Source organism: Saccostrea echinata, unplaced genomic scaffold (genome assembly GCF_033153115.1).
Source record: "Saccostrea echinata isolate AGI-Se365-2 ecotype Australia unplaced genomic scaffold, CSIRO_AGI_Sech_v1 ptg000010l, whole genome shotgun sequence".
NCBI classification, from domain to species: Eukaryota; Metazoa; Mollusca; class Bivalvia; order Ostreida; family Ostreidae; genus Saccostrea; species Saccostrea echinata.
The window spans coordinates 8,386,542-8,409,700 of NW_026889759.1; the positions used below are offsets into that span (position 1 = coordinate 8,386,542).

A 23,159-nucleotide genomic window follows, 5' to 3' on the forward strand; every position below is an offset into this window, starting at 1 on the left:
TAGAAAATGTTGTGAATACAGAATTTAGAATCAACTGGGAAATGATAAATCTGACATCAGTTGTAACATTATATAACCATTACCAGATTTTTACCAGAAAAGTTATCATTGCAGTTTAGCAATGAAAACTTACTAGTTGTACAGTTTTATGTCGGGTTCCCAAATGCTGCCCTTCGGCACTCTGATCTTTGTAATGTTGTCATATTCAGATTCATTCCAGGTCATATAAATATCCTTCCATTTCTGTAAAAATGATAAAGACATTAAGTTTAAAGACAATAAATGCAATCTTCATTTTCACTTTTGTAAAAAACAAAAAAAAAAAAACAAAAAAAAAACAAACAAACAAACAAACAAACAAATTTGGAAATCCATTTGCTTCGAAACATATTTAAAATTTGTCATTTGTCTTTGTTTCAAAGTACATTCATGTCCTAAATTACAATAAAGAGCCAAATTTTAAAGATATTTTTTTGAACGAGATTTTTTTTTAAAATATTAAATATAGTAAAGAACCACATTTGTCACAATCGACCATTCTGTTTCAATAAAGATTCCAACCTGAAAGAACATTAGCAAAACACCCTCGCAATTACTTCTGAGAAAGAATAGCACGAAATTAAATTTTTAATAAAGCATTTCAGGCAAGTTTACAAACAAAAATTAATATCACAGCACAATCACACATTTCCCTCTTTATATATATATATATATATATATATATATATATATATATATATATATATATATATATATATATATATATATATATATATATATATAATTCAATTCTAGCATTCATTAAAATTTCGATTTTAAATGTCAAATGTCATTGTGTAATTGTCAAAAGGGGGCTAAAACGATGTGCCTCCGCCCCCCCCCCCCCCCCCCCGTACACAATGTATAAGGTGAGGTGTCAGATAATGAGGGGGTAGTAAAAGGTTCCAACAGCACAAGGTTTAAAAGTGTCACTATCCCAATACACAAGGTATAGTGTGGGATGTCAGATAATGAGGAGGGTATATCGTGAGGTATTCCACGCAGGCTTCAATGTGTCACTTGTTCTGCATCGCCAAAAGAAAACCAGCAATGAGAGGTATGTTAAAAAAGTTTTGCACAATAATGAAAACCTCTTTTTTAGTTTCTCTTTACGCATCATTTAATTAAATAGTGTTTACATTTAGAATGCTCCTACAATTTACATGGAAGTTTTTCGCTAACCAAAAACAAAAATACAGTTTCTCCTAATTATAAATGTTTTTCAGAGTCTCAAACCTCTAGGAATTCTGTAAGTTAAAGTCCTTTTATTCAATGAAGAATTTAAATAATTCTCTAATTCGAACTGAAACGTTCAATTAACATCATTGAATTATTAACAAATGATCATGGAATTATTAATGAATACAGTTATACTGTTATCTCTCTCAGTCTCGCTATATTTCTGCGGGTACAAAAATGTTTAAGTTAAAGAATATAGTATATATAATTATTATCTTTACTGAAGAGTTTAAATTTCTCGTTGCTGTCTTAATTTGTTTGTTTTGTATTAAAACCTATTCAACATTGTTATATCATAATGAAAATTAACTTCCGTAACGACCGCTCCAATACCAAACTTAAAATGTATATTACATTTTTTTTACTGCTGTAGCATATTAGTGTAAGAGAGTTTATCATCTAATAACAATGTGCCTGCTCATTTAACACGTGCGTTGCATCATATGTACAACCCAATTTAGGCGACCTCATGCAGATTCCAACCAAGCCCGCTGCTTTGAAAAGAATCTCTATTGTACTGAAGCTGTAATGTCCATTTCTTTTCACATTGACTAATCAAGTATTTATATAAAGTTTGATGATGCCCAAAAGTCAAATAAAAATCAATGTTAATTTTTTCCAAGCACGGGAAATTTGAAAAATAATCGGAATGGGCTTAAAGACAGACGATATGTTCCTCAATAACATATAATTTTTCCCAAGATTTTGTCATTGGAGTATTGCTATTTTAACATTAAAAATTTTTTAGGTACCTTACCAGGCATTAATGGTGTAATGGTGTACCAGAGGATGGTGTTTCTTATCTACTAGTAATCCTTTTGGGGAAAAACACTTAATTTGTCAATATCAATTCTTTTGTTTCGATTTTTCAAGACAATAAGAAACTGGTTTAATTAGAAACCAGAAGGTAATTAAAATTTTGAATATTTTTCATGCATTTCAACAAAGGTATTCAAAACAGATTATGAGGAACGTATAGTCTCACCTCAAATTTAAGGGGTTGAAATACTGGGAGGTTTTATCTTCCACGGGATGAATCAAACGTATAGAAATTTCGTACAAATAGATCAGCTTTGTTCTTATATTATTTATATATTTACAGACAAATGTAATCAGTGCAACCAAATTGTTCGCCCACGACAGGAGGCTGTTCAGTGTGACCAATGTCACAAGCGGCAACATAGGACATGCAACACTGGTTAGAAATTTATTCAATTCATAATAACAAAACTTGTCAAAAAATAACTGTGGTAAAAAAATTAATGAAATCAACTGTTTTTCTTTATGATGTTTCATTGTAATTTTCAGGAATTAGTAGACCCAAATATAGAAATCTTCTAAAAGGCAAGGGAGAATTTGAATGGATGTGTCCTAAGTGTAAAAATGCCGAGCCTGCTTTTCCACTCCTTGCACAACTGGCAACTCCAGAGGAACCTGCTTCTCCACCCCCGGCACATCCCGAAATGCCTGCATCTCCTGCCCCAGCACAACCCGAAATTCCTGCATCTCCACCCCCAGCACAGCCCGCACTTCCAGCGGAAGCTGCGGAGCAAGACGACAGTACTGAATATGAGCCTCAAGCTGAAGCCACCTTCCATGTGTCTTTGGCTTCTATGGACACCGCTCAGGACAGATCAACAGTATGTGAATTTTAAAGATTTTCAAATTTGATAATAAAAAGAAAAATGCTTTAACAAAATTTATAAATATAGATATTTATTTATGTGAGTTTTGAATGTTTTTGATACTTTTTCCAGGATATCGTCATTGATCGTTCGTTTGATGTGCCCGTTGAAACAGTGGAACGTACAATGCAAGACAAGTCCCTCCACGATGCCACAATAACCATCGATGACCTGACAGTTGAATACTTCATTGCAGCCTCCGGGACGGAACATAGAAAACGAAAGCTGGTTTACAGCATCGGTTTTAGTTACACCATGAAGGTAAAAATATTTTCAAAAATTAATTAGTTCTTCTAATTATTGTTTTAATATTTACATCTAAGGCGATTAAAATTTTTAATGTTCCAACCCATAACATTCTTGATTAAATAATATTTCATCCATTACAGAAACAAAAGAATGACCATGTGTCATGGCGGTGTACCAAAAGTCAAAGACTGTAAACTGTCATCCAGGATGCCATCACATACATATCTGGACAGAAACTGCATGTTCACCCTGGAAATCCAGGATCCCAAATCGCAGTCAAAATCCAAGCTGAGGTACAACTTTTATATGTGCTTCAAAACATTAGGACCAGGCAATAATACCGATTAAAATATTAAAATAAACTCTTTTTATGGCAGGTCAGACAGCATGCTAAAGATGCCATATTTGGTCAGCGCTCTTCAATTATTGTCAATGCTGCTATCCGGGCCCATGCCGACCCGGAAGCACCACCTGACAGCAGGCCGAACCCTGGATACCTCATCAGGACGGCCAACTGTATACGCCAGTTGGATCGTTCACAGGATCCTTCTGACCTTCAAGATGAGGTGTGTTTTTCAACTAAGTCTAAAGAATTCTGACACAAAATGTCAACCAATTACACACATGCAGTGATATTACGTTATTTGCGATTATTGCAGCTCGACCTGGATTTCTTGGAACGCTCTGCCCAGGGATTAATAGTGGGAGAAAAGCGACATCTGATATTCTATACAGAAAGACAGCTTCAACTAAGGCAAAGACGTGGTATATGGATGGGTCATTTCGATGCCTCAACAATCCCTGGAAGCAACTTTTCTCTATCCATGGCTTCGTAGCCACATAAAGCAGACCCCCTTTGCGTTTGTCATTATGTCCGGAAAGAGTAAAGAGACTGCTACCAGGTTATTATTATTTTCGTTTTTTATTTTCTTTCTCAAATATTTCTCAACCATTCTTCATTCTATTATTCTCGAAACTCCAAGTATATTTTTTCTTTTATTCTAATTTTTTTTTAATATTCAATTTCATTTACGTCAAGGGTTCGAATCTCACTGTGGGGCATGGAGACAGGTCCTTCGGATGAGACCGTATAAACCGAGGTCCCGTGTCGCAGTAGGTATTGGCACGATAAAGATCCCTCACTGATCAATGGCCGTAAGTGCCGAGCATAGAACAAAATTTGCAGTTCTCCACCGGCAAGTGGTGGCGTCTCCATATGAGTGAAAAATTCTCGAGAGGGACGTTAAACAATATACAAACAAACAAATCAATTTCATTTTCAATTTATATACATGTATATGTATATTGTATACTTTAGGTTTTTAGGTTCATAGACAGAAGGCTACCTAAACACATCTCGTTGGAGGGGTTGTAGCTGACTTTGAGGCTGCGCTTTGGCAGGCGCTTAAGGAGCGTTTCCCCCGCGTGCCAATCCAGGGTTGTGCCTTTCACTGGACACAAGCCGTGTTCAGGAAGGTCCAGGAGCATGGCTTACAGGTAAGAAATGTTAATTTAGAAAAAAAAAATATTTTACTAACTAATACCCGTGCAGTAAATTAAACTGATGTCAATCTCGATATCAAGATAGAAAAAAAAACAGTTATACGTACGTAGTTAACGAACTTGATTTAACATGCCATGCAATATTGTATTGTTAAAAATGTTAGTAATAAGTCTAGTGCAAGCATTTCAGACTTTATCGGCAAAATTTATTCATTAACTCTTATAGACAGCGTACAACAAACAGTACAAAGTATTCAAGTTCGTCCGCCAGCTACTTGCCTTGCCCTTCCTCCCGCCGGAACACTTGGAAGATGCCTTCCACCGTCTGGATGGCCGTGCTCCAAAAGGTCCTTGCTCCATTGATGGACTACGTTTACAGAACATGGATCAGTAGCACCATCTATGAAATCCATCACTGGAGTGTCTTTATGACAGCCATCTGGACCAACAACGATGTGGAGGGGTGGCACAATAGATTGAATACTAGTGTGGACACCAGGGGACCTGTGCCATTTTACCATCTCATCACCGTCCTTTACAAAGAGGCAATGGACATCAAGCTACAGATGAAGATGGTGTCGGAGGTAAAAATACAGCGATATCAACGAAAAAGGACCCGTCAAGTGGAGGGGCGGATATTGATCTGTGGCAACAATAACTATAAAGCGTTAGGAAGTAGATAAAATATACAGGTTGGTTATAAAATATGTCTAGAATTAGGGGTTGAAAGGTCGTTGATTGACCAATGCTGGAAAGTGACGAAATACATCCCCAAAGTGCGCAGAAAATCTTGCGCCGTAAATTGCACTTAATTTACATTACGGAATCTTTAGCGGTATGGCCAAAGACTAAAATATAAAACCATAACGCTACAGTTCTGCAGCTAATAGCCTCATTACTTAAGAAAATGTTTCAAATCAAATAAAAATATCAAAATCAGATCCACCGAAATTGTTCAAATCTCTGAAAAGGCGCGTTGTTTATGTATTGCAGAAATAAGACTGACCTTATATTAAAATAGAGCATTTGAAGTTTTATTATTAAGGGGTAAGTATTTATTAATGTTACTCAAACACGTGTTTGTGTTTGTTTATTCTCGTCATCTATTGGCTGTTAATATTGTCACCTAGTCAGGTGACATAAATATTCATAGCACGGGCTATTATTGACCATGAAAGAAATTTTGTATAGAGAAAGCCATTCGAAGACTCTGTTTCGTGCAGTCCACACACCTTTTTCGTCTTTCTCAATAATTTGTCATGGGCGATTCTGGAGACGAAATTTTGTTAGAAACCAACGAAAGTAACAGTTCCAAAGGACACTGCTGGCAACCCCCCGTTGGATATTTCGGACGTGGTAAAGCTTGTTACGGGAGTTTTGCAGTCTCAATTTCAAAACCTTTCAGGTCAGCTTAAAGCAGAAAGTCAGAGTCCATTGCTAAGAAACTGAAAGAAAACTCTATTCTAAAGATTAAATCTGAAGGGAATCGTGCTCAGTACGATTTTAATGCTGAAATTCTCGAGGGTCTAGAAAAACTGTAAGTTAGAGCTTTCGAAAATAAAGATAGTGAGTCAGTGTCTATTATAGACGAATTGCGGAAAAAACTGAAAACGCGCCAGAAACACATTCGAATTGCCGATTCCTCTCCCGCAGGGTGGAAAACAGTAAATGAGTACCAATCCAGAGAAATTGCCGACAATTCTGTCGATGAGAAGAAAATTAGAAGCGCTGAAAACCGCGCTCTCAGGCAGCAAAAGCAAGCGCAGAACAAGCGTTTTCACCCGTATGGTAACTACAGAACCTCTCCAGCGGCGGCAGCAGCAGGCTCGGCAGCCCAACTTACTTCTTCTGGGTCTTCTTCTACTGCTGCACTTCAACCATTTACATACCATCAACAGCCCTTTCGTGGCAAACCTGCAAGGCGTCAACCACAGCCCAGTGATGTTTTCTTCAACTGCTTTTCCACCGGGCACTGGAAAACCAACTGCCCCAAAAACAAGTCACAAAGTCAATGATAAGTATACAGCTTATACATGCTATTCTACTCTTGCTGGCCAGGTGAAATGCCTTCAGAAAAATGAATCAAAACAAATCTCATTGATAAAGCACAGTTTGAAAAGAAATGTTGGTAAATGGAAAGAAATTGGCACAAATCCATTTATTTTGAAAGTTATTGAATCTGGCTATGAAATTCCTTTTGTTACAAATCCTTCTTCTATGTGTTTTCGAAATAATAAGTCTGCTATTAACAATGTTGAATTTGTTACTTCAGAAATTTCAGAGCTGATGAAAAACAAACGTATTTTAGAAGTTCCTTTTCAGCCATTTGTGTGTAGTCCACTGAGCGTCGCAGAAAATAAAAACAAAAAGAGGTTGATCCTTGATCTCAGTAGGCTAAATAAATATGTAAAGTATGAAAAATTAAAGTTTGAAGACTGGAAGACGGCATTAGAATATTTCGAAAAGGGTTTTTATTGTATCAAATTCGATCTGAAATCAGGATATCATCACATAGATATAGCTGAGAATTTTCAAACTTATTTAGGATTCCAGTGGGATAACAAGTATTACTGCTATACAGTTCTTCTTTTCGGTCTTTCGTCAGCTCCATTCATTTTTACTAAATGTTTAAGACCCATTGTTAAATTCTTGAGAAAAAATGGCATTATGATTGTATTATATTTAGATGATGGTCTGGCGTTTGCTTCAACCGAGAGTCAATGTGCTTTAGATTCTCAATTTATTCAGAAAACATTGTCAGAAACTGGTCTGGTGGTTAATGTTGAAAAATCACATTTTATACCAACTCAAGTCATTGAATGGTTAGGTTTAACATGGAATTCAAATTTATATTCTATTTCACTTCCGGACAGAAGAAAAGACGATACTATCTGTTGTCTGCAGAAAACTATCATTCGTTTTCCCGACGTAACAGCGAGGGAACTTGCAAAAGTAGTGGGGAAGATCATTTCGTTGACTCCAGTAATGGGTAACATATGCAATATAATGACAAGGTTTTCTTCTAGGGAAATTGCTATGAAAGAATCATGGGATTCTAAGTTATTTTTCAAGTATCAAGATCAAGTGCTTGAAGAACTAAAATTTTGGATAGAATGTATTCGTTGTGATTGTACAAGATTTCTACATTCTATTAAAAGAAAAAATGTAATCATTTATTCAGATGCAAGTAGCTCAGCATCAAGCGAATACACAGTCGAGGTTAATTCTAAGGTGTTTCATTTGATGTGTGAAGAACATGAGAAAAGTATGAGTTCTACGTGGAGAGAGTTGAAGGCTATAGAATTAGCGTTAGCTTCTTTCAAAAAAGAACTAAAAAATGTGACAGTAAAGTGGTTTACCGATAATCAAAGTTGTGCGAAAATAGTACATTCCGGTAGCATGAAGTATCACTTACAAGTTTTAGCATATAATATTTTCAAAATGTGCGCCGAAAATAAAATTTCTCTTGATGTTCAATGGGTTCCGAGATCAGAAAATGAAAAAGCGGATTTTTTCAGTAAAATGATTGATCACGATGATTGGGAAGTTACATGTACTATAGAATTTTTCGAATTTGTTAGTTCTATGTTCGGTCCTTTCTCTGTTGATTCTATATATTTTGGCTCTGGAATACTTGCGGTAAGCTTAGATGCTACAAATTTTTAATTTGTGATGGTGTATTGCAGATGGTTTAGGCCCTGGTACACCTCGAGCAATGATTGTTGCCTAGCTGTGGCATATGTAATTGATGTATTGCAGACGAAAAGTGGTCCTGGTACATCAGAGAGGGTGTATTGCAGATGATGAAGGTCATGATACACCATACAATATGTAATTTGAATTTTAGAAGATGCTAATTTTTTGCTTTAATAAACACATTTTGCAGATATTTTTAAAGTGGGCAGATGGACAGGACTTAATTGTGGATTACAGGATCATCGTCTAGCGGAACTTGCGTCTGAACTACCCCGATATTGTATAACATCTAAGGCCAGAATACAGCAAAACAGAACAGGTACGCTTTTAACACCTTTTGTAAATGGTGCAGCAGTTTTAATCCTCGGATTCAATCTCTTCCTGCTTCGGAAAATAACATTGCTCTGTATATCATCTATTTAGAAGAGCAATATAAATCGTCTGGCAAAATACATTCAGCTATATATGCCATCAGTTGGGCTCATAACTATGGCATGTCAAACGTTGCAATATTCGATCTTTTCCATTTGTATTGTATAATTTTCCATTTATATTCTATAATTCTCCATTTATATTCTATAATTTTCCATTTGTATTGTATAATGTTTATTTGTATTCTTTAATTTTCCATTTGTATTGTATAATTTTTCATTTGTATTGTAAAATTTTTATTTGTATTCTATAATATTTCATTTGTATTGTATAATTTTTATTTGCATTGTATAATTTTCCATTTGTATTCAATAAGTTTTCATTTATGTTGTATAATATTTCATTTGTATTGTATAATTTTTATTTGTATTCTATAATTTTCCATTTGTATTCTATAATTTTCCATTTGTATTGTATAATTTTCCATTTGTATTCTATAAATTTCCATTTGTATTCTATAATTTTAAAATACAAATGAGAAATTATACAATACAAATGGAAAATTATACAATACAAATGGAAAATTATACAATACAAATAAAAATTATAAAATACAAAGGAAAAATTAAAGAATACAAATTGAAAATTATACAATACAAATAAAAATTATACAATGCAAATAAAAAATTATACAATACAAATAAAAAATTATACAATACTAACGAAGAATTATTGAATACAAATGAAAAATATAGAATATAAATAAAAATTTTACAATGCAAATGAAAAATTATAGAATACAAATGAAAAATTATAGAATACAAATGAAAAATTATAGAATACAAATGGAAACTCTTACAATACAAATGGAAAATTATACAATACAAATAGAAAATTATACAATACAAATGGAAAAGATCGAATATTGCAACATTTGACATGCCATACATAACCTAGCAGGTTATATAGATCCTTATGACTCTGCTCTTGTAAAAACTATTAAGGAAGGGGCAATTAGGGAGACATCAAGGCCAGTGATTAAAAAAGAGCCAGTGACGCCTGAACATTTGAAAACTCTGGTTTCTACAATTGAAGAGGATAAAAATTTATATAATTTAAGAACATTGTGTATGTGTCTATTAGGTTTTGCAGGATTCTTGAGATTCTCAGAAATAGTCAACATCCGTTATTCAGATATTTGTATACAGACTAACTGTGTAGAAATTAACATCGTTAAAAGTAAAACAGATGTTTAAAAAACTGGTCATAAAGTTTGTATTGCTAGAACATTTTGTGACACATGTCCTGTAAATATGTTGGAAAAGTTCTTAAAATTGTCAAAAGCTGACATGCATTCTTCTCAATACTTGTTTAGATCTCTGTCGTTTTGTAAAAAAATCCAATACTTATAAACTTAGATCGGATAATCGTCCGATTTCTTATACAAGGGCAAGGGAAATCATATTGGACGCACTTGAAATGATTGGTTTAGACAAGCGTAAATTTGGTGTACACAGTTTGAGATCAGGTGACGCCACCTCTGCAGCCGCCTCAGGTGTTTGTGATAGACTGTTTAAGAAGCATGGGCGGTGGAGGTCAGATAATGCTAAAGATGGATATGTTAAAGAAAACCAAACCGAAAAACTTTCAGTCACAAAAAATTTGGGTATTTAGTATATTCGTATTCCTATCTTCTTTGTCTTCGAAATAATTAAACTGCACTTTCAGAGCGCTTCACATCCTACCTCACGAGTTTGTGTTTATTTCATAATTGTTTTATGTTCGTTTGAGTGAAACGAGTAAGAACATAAACGTATTTATTAATGTTACCCAAACAAGTGTTTGTTTATTCTCGTCATCTATTGGCTGTTAATATTGTCCCCTAGTCAGGTGACATAAATATTCATAGCACGGGCTATTAGTGACCATGAAAGAAATTTTGTATAGAGAAAGCCATTCGAAGGCTCTGTTTCGTGCAGTCTTATAAGCCCCACCCACCCGCCCATTGCTACGTTTTGAATATTGTAGATTTATACTTTGTAGTAAATTTTTTATTCTCTATTTTGTAGAATTTGGAGATGCATGCATGCGGACATATTGTAGAAAAAGAAAAAATGAATGTTATGTGTATTGATGATTAAACTGCACTTTCAGAGCGCTTCACATCCTACCTCACGAGTTTGTGTTTATTTCATAAATGTTTTATGTTCGTTTGAGTGAAACGAATAAGAACATAAAGTGTTCTTTTAACGCATGGCGTCTGGGAAGGAGTAACAGCAACTTTCATTTACACCTCAGATTTCAAAGTAAGTGTTGATGGAATTTGCAAGTAAATTAGCAAAAAAAGTATTTAACACAACCACTCTCTGTAGGCGTTTTGTCGTTATTCCTTTGATTAAGACAACCAGAAGTCTCTGATGAGACTGAAGCTCTACTGGTTTGAATTTATGTTAAAGGAAGAGAAAAGTAGCATTTGCACTTGAACAGCAATAAATAGAATAATGGTTCTTGTTTAGTCTCTTTGTGGCAAGATTCATTGCAATCAGATAAAACCCAATGGAGGAGTAGCCTTTTGGAAGTATTTCATAGAAATTTCTATTTTTAGAAACCATGGCAACACTGCTCAAAAAAATAAATAAAAACCCAAGCACAGAATTATGTATCTGAGTGTAGTCTACTTTGTGCTAAGTTATATTGAAATCAGAACAAAACTGTTGGAGTAACGTTTTAAAGGAGTTTCAGAGAAATTTCTATTTTTAGTAACCATGGTAACACCGTTCATCAAAATCAAAAACATGCTTTTGATTGTGCATCTAAGTGTGGCCTACTTGTGTGCCAAGTTATATTGAAATCGGACCAAAATTGCAGAAGGAGTAGCGTTTTGAAAAATTGAATACAGACAGACGGACGAACGACGGACACCTTACTATCGCATAAGCTCTTCTGGTCTCTGAACAGTAGAGCTAAAAAAGTCATGATAAGTGTATGTATGTTGACAATACACCCTCCAATCCAAAGTCATTTTAAGTTTTGCCTTGGAAACACGGTTATTTATTGCTTACTTACGTGAGTTACCCATGCGTTGGTGGTTAATACTTGATTTTTCTCGTCCAGATCCAGAATCTGTATAAGACTCAGTCCGAACTTGACCGTAAGAATCTCATGATGACGCTCTACCGGTCTTCCCATAATGCCACGTTCCTTGTACTCAGTGAGCAGCTTCTTAATCAGGAGTTTTTCGCTGGACATTTGGACGACATCTTGCAAATATTATTTAAAAAAAAACAATATAATTGATAAGAAGAGTCGTGTATATTGCTTAGTGGCAAACTGTGATTTATCGAAAAGGTAAACAATGTTTGTTTACTTACAATTTGGTTTCCTTAAGCAAGACTGTTTATTGTAAAAAAGACAGTTATAAAAAATGCAGTGAATGTAAGTCACTGGAAGCCAGTCAGTCAAAATGTTTGTATTACAATTTATTTTTCCCCAAAAGAATCAAAGCAAAAAACTCATACATCTAAGAAAACAACTTCTCTAAAGGTTCACAAAAAAATTAGGATAGTTATAGGTTGCATAAGCATGGCAAAATAGTTCTGCCCAAGAATTGATCTTAGCAAATAATTACATAATCCACGACTTATAATATTTACTAAAAAAAGTTGTTTGTGATTAATTAAAGAAGGTTTTTATGATTATTATGTCACATTTCAGTAATTGATAGTGAGCTGATGAACCAGTGGGAGCATGATCCAATCAATAGTATCAGGCTATCTTCATTCAAGGGGTAAATTAATAATAGCCACACAGGTACATATATTTTCTTTGTCAGATAGTCTTTGTTTCTTGTAGCATGTTATGCAACAATTGATGTTTGCTTGGAAAATCAAATATACTTTATCAAACAGAATGTACCTGAAAAGGTGTAAATATTTTACTATGCAAGGTATCGTAAATGAAAGCTTATAATAATTGTTAAAGAAAATATATGAAGATATGTTAAGTGTTATCTAAGCCTCCTTGTTTGATTTTCAGTTTTTTTAAAGCTTATGTCTGTTTAAATTATTTTAATCTCTATTTCTTACAACACAGGGTTAGGGAAAAATAAACCAGTTAAATAAAAAAAAATACAAAAGACTACAAGTAATGAAAAGGCAAAATTAATAATTTACTTTTGAAAAACAATTAGAGATAATGAAAGAACAATGTAACATGCACAAGAGAACTTTTTTCAAAGTGCAAAAATCCTTTTTGATCAGGAATCCTTCGTAAAGGATGTATTTGGATACAATTTTTCCCAGTTTTTTTTCTGCTTAAATATGTACTGATTATGTAGCTGAAGCAAAGATTAAGGCTTTTTTTTCTTAATCAATGCTTTGAAATAATGATGGCAAATTGAAAGGACACATTTCCAGACAAAAAGAACATTTCATATTGTGTCATTCAAAGCTTGAATAGTTTTCTCTTAAACTGCAAGCTTTAGTTCTGTGGACAGGACTCTGAAAATTATAAACGGCGAATGCTATGTGTATATTGAGATTTTAAAAGTCTTACTACTTTTTAAAAACTCTTACCAATTCAATTTTAATATGTAATTCATCTTTACATCAGTATAACCTTACATATAATAGATTTTGTAAATAAAATTTAAGATGTATACAAGTTGTAGTATTTTTCCGTGTTGAAAAGACCTGACAACCGATCTGATGCTCAAAGCACGATCATTAATCCTTTTTTCTGTAAGAACTTTGATCTTGACATAATTTCTGACAAACAACTAAGTTCTACTTTAGTACATGATGAAAATGAAATCATACAAACAACAAAGGAGATTTGTGACTAATTTATTGTATTAATCCTGTGCAGTGAATGTTTACTCCCTCTCTCGAGAAAAAAGGGGTATTGTTTTAACGTAATTCAATTAATTAGATCTTACATTCATTTGTATAAATTGCTCTACTGAAGTGGCATTAATTTAGAGTTCTTATGTAAAGGCTTTTAAAGAACATTTTGTAGGGACAGACAACGAACATGCAACCTCGTCTTCTACTGGACTCCAAACTCCTGCGTGACAATTTTGCCCATCAAAATCGTCGTCAAATGTTAAACAAGCAGCAACCGATCCATCTTGCAGAGCGACTAGTGTCTACCTTTTTGACATATATTTATACGCGTGTATTACATTAAATGACTTTAGGATCAAAAGCTAATTAATCATTGAAATTACAGAACAATTGATACATGCATAGGACAAGGACATGGGAACGTGAATGTTTGAATAATAACTCTTGAAAATGCCAAAGCACGGGGTATCTGTGTGGCATTTTCAATACTATATCTATCTATCTAAACTGAATGCATTGGAAAAACATTTAATCTGAGAGCGTCACTCAGTATCTTTTTTCAGAAGTTGAACATTTTCTGAACTTTTAATGAACCTATAAAAAGCCTTCGATATTGCTGCAAACTTAGACGCTAAAAAAGTAATATATCCTTCGCCATAAAAAGGAATTTTTCAAATATCTATTTTATTTAAAAAATAATGGCTTCGGCAAATACAATTTGAGGTGATGAAGGGTAAAACAGAAGAACTACGCACGCTAACTCTCGATTCCCGCCTACATTTTACACCAATTTAATTCAATTCTAATGGCAATTTGGTCGTAAAATCTTTGTTGAATGCAAAGAACAGTTCAATGGCTATGGACTGATAATTTTTATACCAGTGTTAGATACTTAATTACCCCTAATTCCAGCTCTTTAAATAAGGGGGGTAGACGATATTTTTCAATGAAATCGGGCTTTAAAGCATCAACACATTTTTTAAAATTCTTGGATATGAATAAATGTTACTTAAATCTTTTCTGATGTTTTACTCATATAAAATTAAACATATATTATTAATAAAATACAATATTTTAGTTGTTAACCCCTTTGAAATTGGTGTAAAATAATAAGCATATTTGTAGTTTTTTGTCTGTAAACATATCCCCCCCCCCCCCCCCCCGTGAAACACAAAAAGCTTGGGTATGAATTTGTGAAATGACAGTCCATATTACAATGTACCTGGGGGATGTTTTAAAAATATTTTCCGTTTTCCGTTGATTTCTATAGTGAAAAACACAAGTTTCACCAAAATTATAGAGTTATCTCTCTTTCTTTTCCAAAAGAAGTAATGTTTTATGAAAATTCATATAAATAAAATCTTTTAAAATCTTCTCCAGAACCACTGGGTCAGGAAAGATGAAAATTATATGAAATCATCCTCAGGTTGTGTAGATTCAAGTTGTTTAAATCCCCCGGGGGGAGGGGGGGGGGAGTAGGGCAGGGCCACAATGGATGATCAAACATTTACATAGGAATACATAGGAAAAATCTTTAAAAATCTTTTAAAAATCTTCATCTCAAGAAAAGCAAAGCCATGATTGGTCATATTTATACGGAAGCATCCTTCGGTAGTGTAGATTCATGTTTGTTCAAATCATGACCCCCAGGGGAGGGATGGTGGGGTTGGGCCACAATCGGCAATCATAGTTTTACACATGAATGTATGTGAGGAAGAATATGCTGATGAACAAGAAGGACCATATTTACTCAGATGAGCGTCTAGAGAACTTGACACATAGTTATAACTAATTTTTGGCTAAATTTTTAAATATTTTTTTTCGCGAATAGGCGTTTTATTTACAAAAGAGTCTTTTTCTTCAAATTTGATTCAAAAGTATAGTTTACAATGGCTTAGTCCAATGTTAAGCCTATGCAGGTGTTTTCCGACTTATCAAACTTTTTTTTTCAAAGGAGAAATTAAAACTAGAACACAAAACTTTAATTTCATAAACAATAAATTAGGTCCAGGTCCAAGAACATTTATTTGAAAATTTGAAGAAAAAAAAAATATGGCTGAGAAAGGTAAGACTTTTCGTTTCTTGTGATTCTTATAAGGGTCTTTTATTTAAAGAGTTTGATGAAGATACATGTCGCTGCTCCTCATACATACATGTACATGTATTTTAAGATAAATAAGTAAACAATGTTTTACTCTATACTGTACATATAAACTATATATTCTGGACGACTGTTTTTTTTCTTACCAAAGAAAGGGGGTAAACACCATCATATTAAAGTTAACAAAATCCACACTTTGTGTTTTCTAACGTCTGAAAAATTTCGGACAACTAGAATACAATGAGGTTTAATAAACTGGTAAAATTCGATTAAGTTTCTCACTCGGTCCGTATAGTATATACATCTATATTCGCTCAGATTTTAAAACATATCTTCAATTTTTATTACCGAATTTAACTTGTGCATCGAAAATTAAGTATAAATGTATATTATCTCAATTTTTTATGTCTGTCAGAAAAGAAATTTAAATTTTCATTTTAAGAGGCTAATTGCGTGTTTGCTCTCCAAATATTGAAAAAAAAAGATTTTGTAAAATTGTTAAGCACTGCATGATTACATATTGAATTTCTACATTGCCTTTTGAACATATATCAGTCATTCTACAAAAACATGACCAATTAAGAATTTTTTATGTCGCTTACAAATTTCAACTTCGAGACTTAACATACACACATGGTTTTGTAAATATTTACCGATATATATGCAGTTAAAGTTTTGATATGAACATAATGGAATGTTGAAAACCTATTCCACAACAAATCCTAATGTCGCTTCATTTTATTTACAAATTCCAAGATGCAATTTTCAGCCGTATAAAATCGTTCCGAATAGATTGCAATGAATGTTAAAAAAGTTGTTTATCCTATATAAAAAGAAATCAAACCACTTATCGCAAAGAAATGCATGGATCTCCTTTCATGCGAAATAATAGCATGTCGCTTAAAACCGATTAACATCCGTAACAATTTTGTTTTAAATTTCACGCATGGAATGCAGATTTCAAAAAGAACTTATTAATTAAACTTATCTGAAAGTGACCTTATATCATTGATTCTAGTTGCGAGTTAGCTATTTTAGACGATTACATTTTCGACAAAACAAAATTAATCAGACAAAATCAGTTGTCTCTCTTAAAATTTAACTTCCGTAACGGTAACTCCGGAAAGTTTTTGCATTAAAGGTATAAAAAAATTATTATTTTGGGAGCGAACTGCTTCATACTTTTGTTTAATATCCTAAAACAAACTTTGCTTTTAACTATTGAAGAGACTTTTAACTTTTATTGATGGGAATTAACTTTCGTAACGATATTTTTCCCTAAAATTTTAATTAAATTCGGATTCATGGGAGACTTCATGAATCATACTTTAGCGTTCTTTACTGAACGTCAGAAACGAAAAATTGGTCAAATTCAGCTTTATTTTAAAAAAAAAAGGCTTGATCAAGCATTAACTTCCGTAACATTACCTTAAAATCAATGGTATCTTCAAATTGTTGTAAAAAGTTAACGATATCAGATTTGTGGACATTGCTTTGTTTTTTAAGTTCACTGACATATCCTTTAGAGAATTATGATGTTCATTTTGCTATTTGAAATTTTTTTTTCATGTTTTATACTCTGAATTGATCCATTTATCATAGAATGACTGATATATTAAGAACCTGGAGAGAACTTTTATCAAAGTAAACATGTTTCTGGGCTTAGTCATTTTATTTCATTTTATTCATTTAGAGCTTTCAGCTCAGGTGAGCTAAAAATAAATATAAAATATTTTTATCACTCTTTCTATCTTACAACACAACACATTTCCACTTTGCAAGGAAGCCATCAAAGGAGTACATTCGCGATATTATTTCAATAGAACATCATAATGATTGTATCATCAATCGATTCCCAGTGAGCAAAGGGATGATTTTTTTCATATAAAAAGAGTTCACCAAAGAACAAAATGAGACTTTCTGCAATAGCCCTTTCCTTATCTCTTGAAGTAATGAGACAAATCGAGCATTTAACTTACACTTCAATAGAATATAAAGCAATCTTAAGGCCCATGATTTGAACAAACTTGAATCTATACTACCAAGTTTAGACCTGAAAATCTAAACAAACTAATCACTGCATTTTAAACGTGTCATACCAACAGTATAAGTACACAAGGGAAGTAATCATTGCAATTTAATACTTGCAAAATAAATCCCTACCGCTACTTTAATTACACCTCATAGGGCAATATTGGATTTAGTCTTTAGTCGGTCAAGTATACAATCAACAAGCAACTGATAAAAAAATTCTTAAACTGACTTGATCCATTCTTCACAATGTTAACGCGTTGATTTCGATGTTTGACATCTGTAAATCTCACAATACCAACCTAATTTGATAGCAAATTCAATTTAAAAGGTAGCAAAGACCTAAAACCTTTAAACGGCCTTAAAAATGTAAATCTTAGGTCCTAGATTGAGCTGCACATTTTGATATCTTTTAATAATGATTATATATATATATATATATATATATATATATATATATATATATATATATATATATATATATATATATATATATATATATATATATATATATATATATATATATATATATATTGAAATTTATGTTTTTCAGCATTAATGCAATTCTTATTTCGTCATACTCCACCAGGAAATTGAAAACTGGAAGTGTCACAAAAGAAATGCTTTCAATATAAGAGAATTTTCTCAGCATTGCAAGAAAGACAATGTAAAATTTTCACATATATATATTCTTCACCATTACGTTTCATATCTTTCAAGTAAACACTTGAAAGAATAATTCAACAGATTGATTTCTTACCAATACGTACGTTCAGTACATTAACAACCTTTGAACATATAGACATTTACTAGTATTGACTCGGATTGTATATGATAGCTGCAAAAAGCAATGCACCAAGTTAAGTTCACTTACCTAAAATACCTGCTACAAATAACGAAGTAAGTAAGCTATAAATTCCTCTCTGCATATTATATGATATGAATACGACCCATTCAAATACTCCGTGCATGTAAACTGCCGAAAACGAATTGTATAGCACGCGAGAGATTACATATCCTGCTATTGGAAACTCCTACTAGAACCAGTCACGTCAATTGGGCAATTAGGGCCTGCAAAATGCACACGGTGTTTGATTGATGCATGAAAATTGAGAAAAATACAATGAAGAATTCATACTTATTCAGAAAAGTTTTTCATGCGAGCTTTCTGTGTTGGAACGTTAAATTATCCAAGTTGTTTTTCTTCCTGAAGGAGATCCTGTTGATGTGTACGAAACATTCGTTAGTTTAATCAAATGTCCAGAATTTGGTCGGTTGACCACAGCTGGACAGACTTTACAAAATTAGGCGCATAGAAAGTGTTTCATTAAGCGATTCTTATCTTTGCATGTCGTCGGTCCTAAAACTGCACCGATAACTCTGGGTAGATTGTATGATTCTTAGCATATACAGAGTTGTAAGTGCGAAACTAAGACACGTGGTCAGTTGCAGAGGCAATTCAGCTGGAAAGCAGTAGGACTTAGAAGAAGGTGTTCATCTCAGAGGGAAGGTGAATGGTCCCAGATCAATGGGTGAATTTTCATTAGGGCATGCATTGATTTACAGCATACTGGGTATTTTATCCTCCTCGCTCGGGACTGGGGGTGGGCTGTATGGGTACGACTGAGGCCCAAATCTTGGAAAAACAAGCCAGAATTTGGGGAGTTCCCGAGTGCATTTTTGGTACCTGTGCACTCTTATAGGTAGATTGCGATTTATATGTTGTCATAATTTGTGAGCTTTGGGCATATGAAGTGTAATTAATTAGCCCCCAGGAAACTGTCCCTAGGTATTTATTTTTATTGACCGCATGTATATGTGTAGCCTCTCGGCACATGTTTGGCATTAAAAAAATACTATCCCCTACCACCTTTGACATTTAAACCTGTCTTATGTACGGAGGTACGGAATTGTCAATAAACAAGAAAGCCTTAATAATGGTTATAGGTATGGTTTTAAGGGCATTAACATAATTTACCGGTATGCAATCAACGCAATTAAGAGATGATAGGATTCAGAATTACATAAATTTCCTTATTCGTGAGGGGTTGTATCTCCTTTCAATCTCATTGTCTGAAGGAATCAAATAAGGAAAAAACCACATTCCGGAAGGAAAACTAAGCAAGAGTTGATCAATGTGAGAAGGGAGGGGGTTGACGGAAGGGCTGTTGCTGTTCTCTTCCTAGACAACGTAATATGTGCTTTGAAATGGCCCATTATTATCGTTTAATTAACTGTCAAGCTTAATATTTATATCGCAAAAGAGTTTCCATATATTGTCCTAGCGTAAAAGTAAACTGTCGATTGTTAAAGTCAGAGCTTCTCGCAAAAGTCCAATAGAAGCAAGATCCGTTGTGACGTGGAAAGTTAAATAACGCAAATGAATATTGAGAGGGAAAATGACAAGTAAATTTGAAATGTACAGTATTTTTTACATATTTTTACAATGATTTAATGGAGTATATAATTTTAATTAAATTGAGCAAAAACAAAATCCATTTTGGTGTTCCTAGAATATTAAAAATGCATATAGTTCCTACTGTGTATTCTACCGCGCAGTGACAATTAAGGTTTCATGCGTGTTATAGTGTATTGAATATTGTAGATTTCCAATGGATTTCATTAAAAAAAAAAATTATACTGAATGTTAATATTTTAAAATACCTTGACAAATTGTGATATTGAAGTCCGCTTATCAAAATAGTTACGATAATATAGTTATGATTCATATAAATAATAAACACACATAAGATAATAGGGTATATTTAATGGAATTACAAGTACGTGTGTCTATTAAAGTTTCAGTAAGTTGGAAGAATTTCTTTCGCTCTCAGTGCAACTGAACCAAAATTTATTTACTTTAAAATTTTATTAAATCAGTACGTGAAGTACTTCAAATCTTTTAATGTTGTCTACGGAATATAATGTAATCTTTGTGGACTTATTTATGTTGGGGAAACCAAGGGTTCACTTCATAAAAGAATATCGTGTCACAGATTTCAATTATACAACGGAGGCCAGCAGCTTCTCTACAAGCTCTTTAATTTACCTGATTATTCAATTTTGTCAATGAAAGTTAGAATTCTAGGAGAGAATTACTATCATACAAACAGTCCATCACTGAGTACACCTTTCGTAGACAACGAGAAGAATTTTGGATTTAAAAGTTAGGGACGGCCTTTCCCTATGGATGCAATGATAATGTCGTTAGTGTTGGGAATCTTTCTCAGTCCACAGTGTAACAATATCAATGAGATGGGACTTTTCAACCATACACAGAGACGTAAACGTAGTCATGGGTGTAGTCATTGTGAAAATGACACTTGCTTGATAAGTTGTTTTTTAAAGTGTGACTGTGATTTAAACATGGCAAAGAGGTACTGTGTCTTAAGATATCAAAGAAGGCAAAAAATATAAGTAATTATACAGTATTATGGTGTGTTTTTCCCCATTGGTCCTTGTTCGAGCAGCTAATGTTGGTGCTGGCTTTATAGCAAAAGGACTAAGGACCTTCAACTCGACATTTAGATATATCGACGACGTATTGTCAATTAAAATGGTTATTTCCATTCTTATGTCGACACGATATATCCCGGTGAGCTTGAGATAAAAGATACCACAGAGTTTGACACATCTGTTTCATATTTGGATATTTTATTAGAAAAAGACGTTAATGGTAATCTAACAACCAAGCTTTATGATAAACGTGATGACTTTAACTTTTCAATTGTCATCTTCCCTTACTTATGCAGCAATATACCCTTATCACCTGCATACGGGGTTTATATCTCTCAGTTAATTATGTTCCCCAAACGAAGTTTGGGAACATATTGTTTTTACTCTGTTTCTTCTTCTTATTATGTTGCCCTGAACGAAGTCGGGCGACATATTGCTATTGTACGCCTAAAAACCTTGTCCGGGAATTTTCTCGCAGATGGCTGGGACAATCTTCCTGAAACTTTCCACAAAAGACGATCACTAGTTTTACTTGTGCAGTGCAGACTTTCAGTTTCAAAATGGTTACCGTTGCCATGGAAACGTACGAAAAGTGACAAATTTTGTCCGGGAGTGTTCTCACTGATCTCTTAAACATTCATCATGAAACTTTACAGAAATAATGATCAGTAATTGTAGTTGTGCGATTCGCATTTAAAATTTTCAAATTGTCAATTGTTGCCATGGAAACAGAGGAAAAGTGAAAATTCTTTAACTTCGATTTTCTCAGTAACTGCTCAAGCAATCATTTTGAAACTTTAATGGATGATTCCTTGCATTGTGTCAAAGTGATTTCTATTTTTTCAAAAACCTGGAATTAGCCGCACACAGTTACCATAGAAACAAAATAGAAAAAATGTATTATGCTCACATATGTTCTCAGAGGTAGCTTGGACAGTCTTGATGAAACTTTACAGAAATTATGATTAGAAACTCTAGGTGTGACGTCAACATTCAATTTTTTCTAAATTCTTACCGTTGCCATGGAAACGGACGAAAAGTGAAAATTCTTTAATTACTATTTTTTCAGTACCTACGCAAGCAATCTTTTGGAAACTTTAAAGGTTTATTCCTACTACGAGATCGAATTGTTTTCCGCCAAAAAATTGGAGCAGGCCCATCTCTTCAGCCACCGGAACGAAATCGTATTTTGGTTCACCTTAGTTTTGTACTCGAGCGTTCTCGTAGATGGCTTTCAAAATCTTCATGAAACTTTACAAAAATAAAAATCACCAACTCTAGTTGCATAGGATATTTTATTTTTTCAAGGTTTGTTGCTGAAGCCAGGTAAGAAACAAATGATTCAAGAAAAGTCGCGGTCACGTGACCATTGTATGCTATCAGACGTTTCTGTTAATCAAAGTACTGAAAGGACTGATATGAGTTGATGTTGTCCAAACTTAGCTAATGGGTATTACTTTAGTGATGAAAAAGTGAAATGTCTATTTAGAAACAGAAATTTAAATTTCCGTTTGATTTCTGATGTCAATTTCATGACATGATGCAACGTATTTTAAAATCCAATTAACTTATAATATTTTATGAAATTATAAGACAACAATATTTCTTTCTTTTAACAGTATTATTATACAAGTTATACATTTATTGAGCATTGCTACCTTATTTTAAGAAATAAAATGAACTTGCACAACTATCATAAAATATATTAAAACAACAATTTTTGACATTCCTTATAGTGTATGCAGCATGTTTTTGATAAGTGTCGTTTTTCTCTGATAATTTTTGTTCTTGAGTAATGCTTTATTTTTGCATGCAGTTTTCAAATAAAATTCTGTTAACTAATAATGTAAAGTCAAAAAAGTTTTTGTACAATATTTTTACTACCTTCCCCCTTACACACACACACACACACGCCAGTTCGGGGCGACATATGCTATTGCTTGC

The 23,159-nt window shown here is 33.4% G+C and overlaps 1 protein-coding gene and 1 pseudogene across 2 annotated transcripts in view; one reads left to right on the forward strand and one right to left on the reverse strand.

Moving 5' to 3' along the window:
- The window catches only part of LOC133184303 (neuronal acetylcholine receptor subunit alpha-10-like), a 32,730-nt gene extending 13,861 nt beyond the window's left edge, over positions 1–18,869 (reverse strand). For both annotated transcript variants that reach the window (XM_061319317.1, XM_061319316.1), the window contains exons 1-3: positions 18,634–18,869; positions 11,850–12,043; positions 134–243 (exon numbers count right to left, since the gene is read on the reverse strand). In XM_061319317.1, the coding sequence (XP_061175301.1) occupies positions 134–243; positions 11,850–12,043; positions 18,634–18,730 (401 nt within the window). In that variant the 5' untranslated portion in view covers positions 18,731–18,869. The remainder of the gene's footprint in view (positions 1–133; positions 244–11,849; positions 12,044–18,633) is intronic.
- LOC133184472 (uncharacterized) lies at positions 3,818–5,398 on the forward strand (annotated as a pseudogene).
- Positions 18,870–23,159: the final 4,290 nt, after the last annotated feature.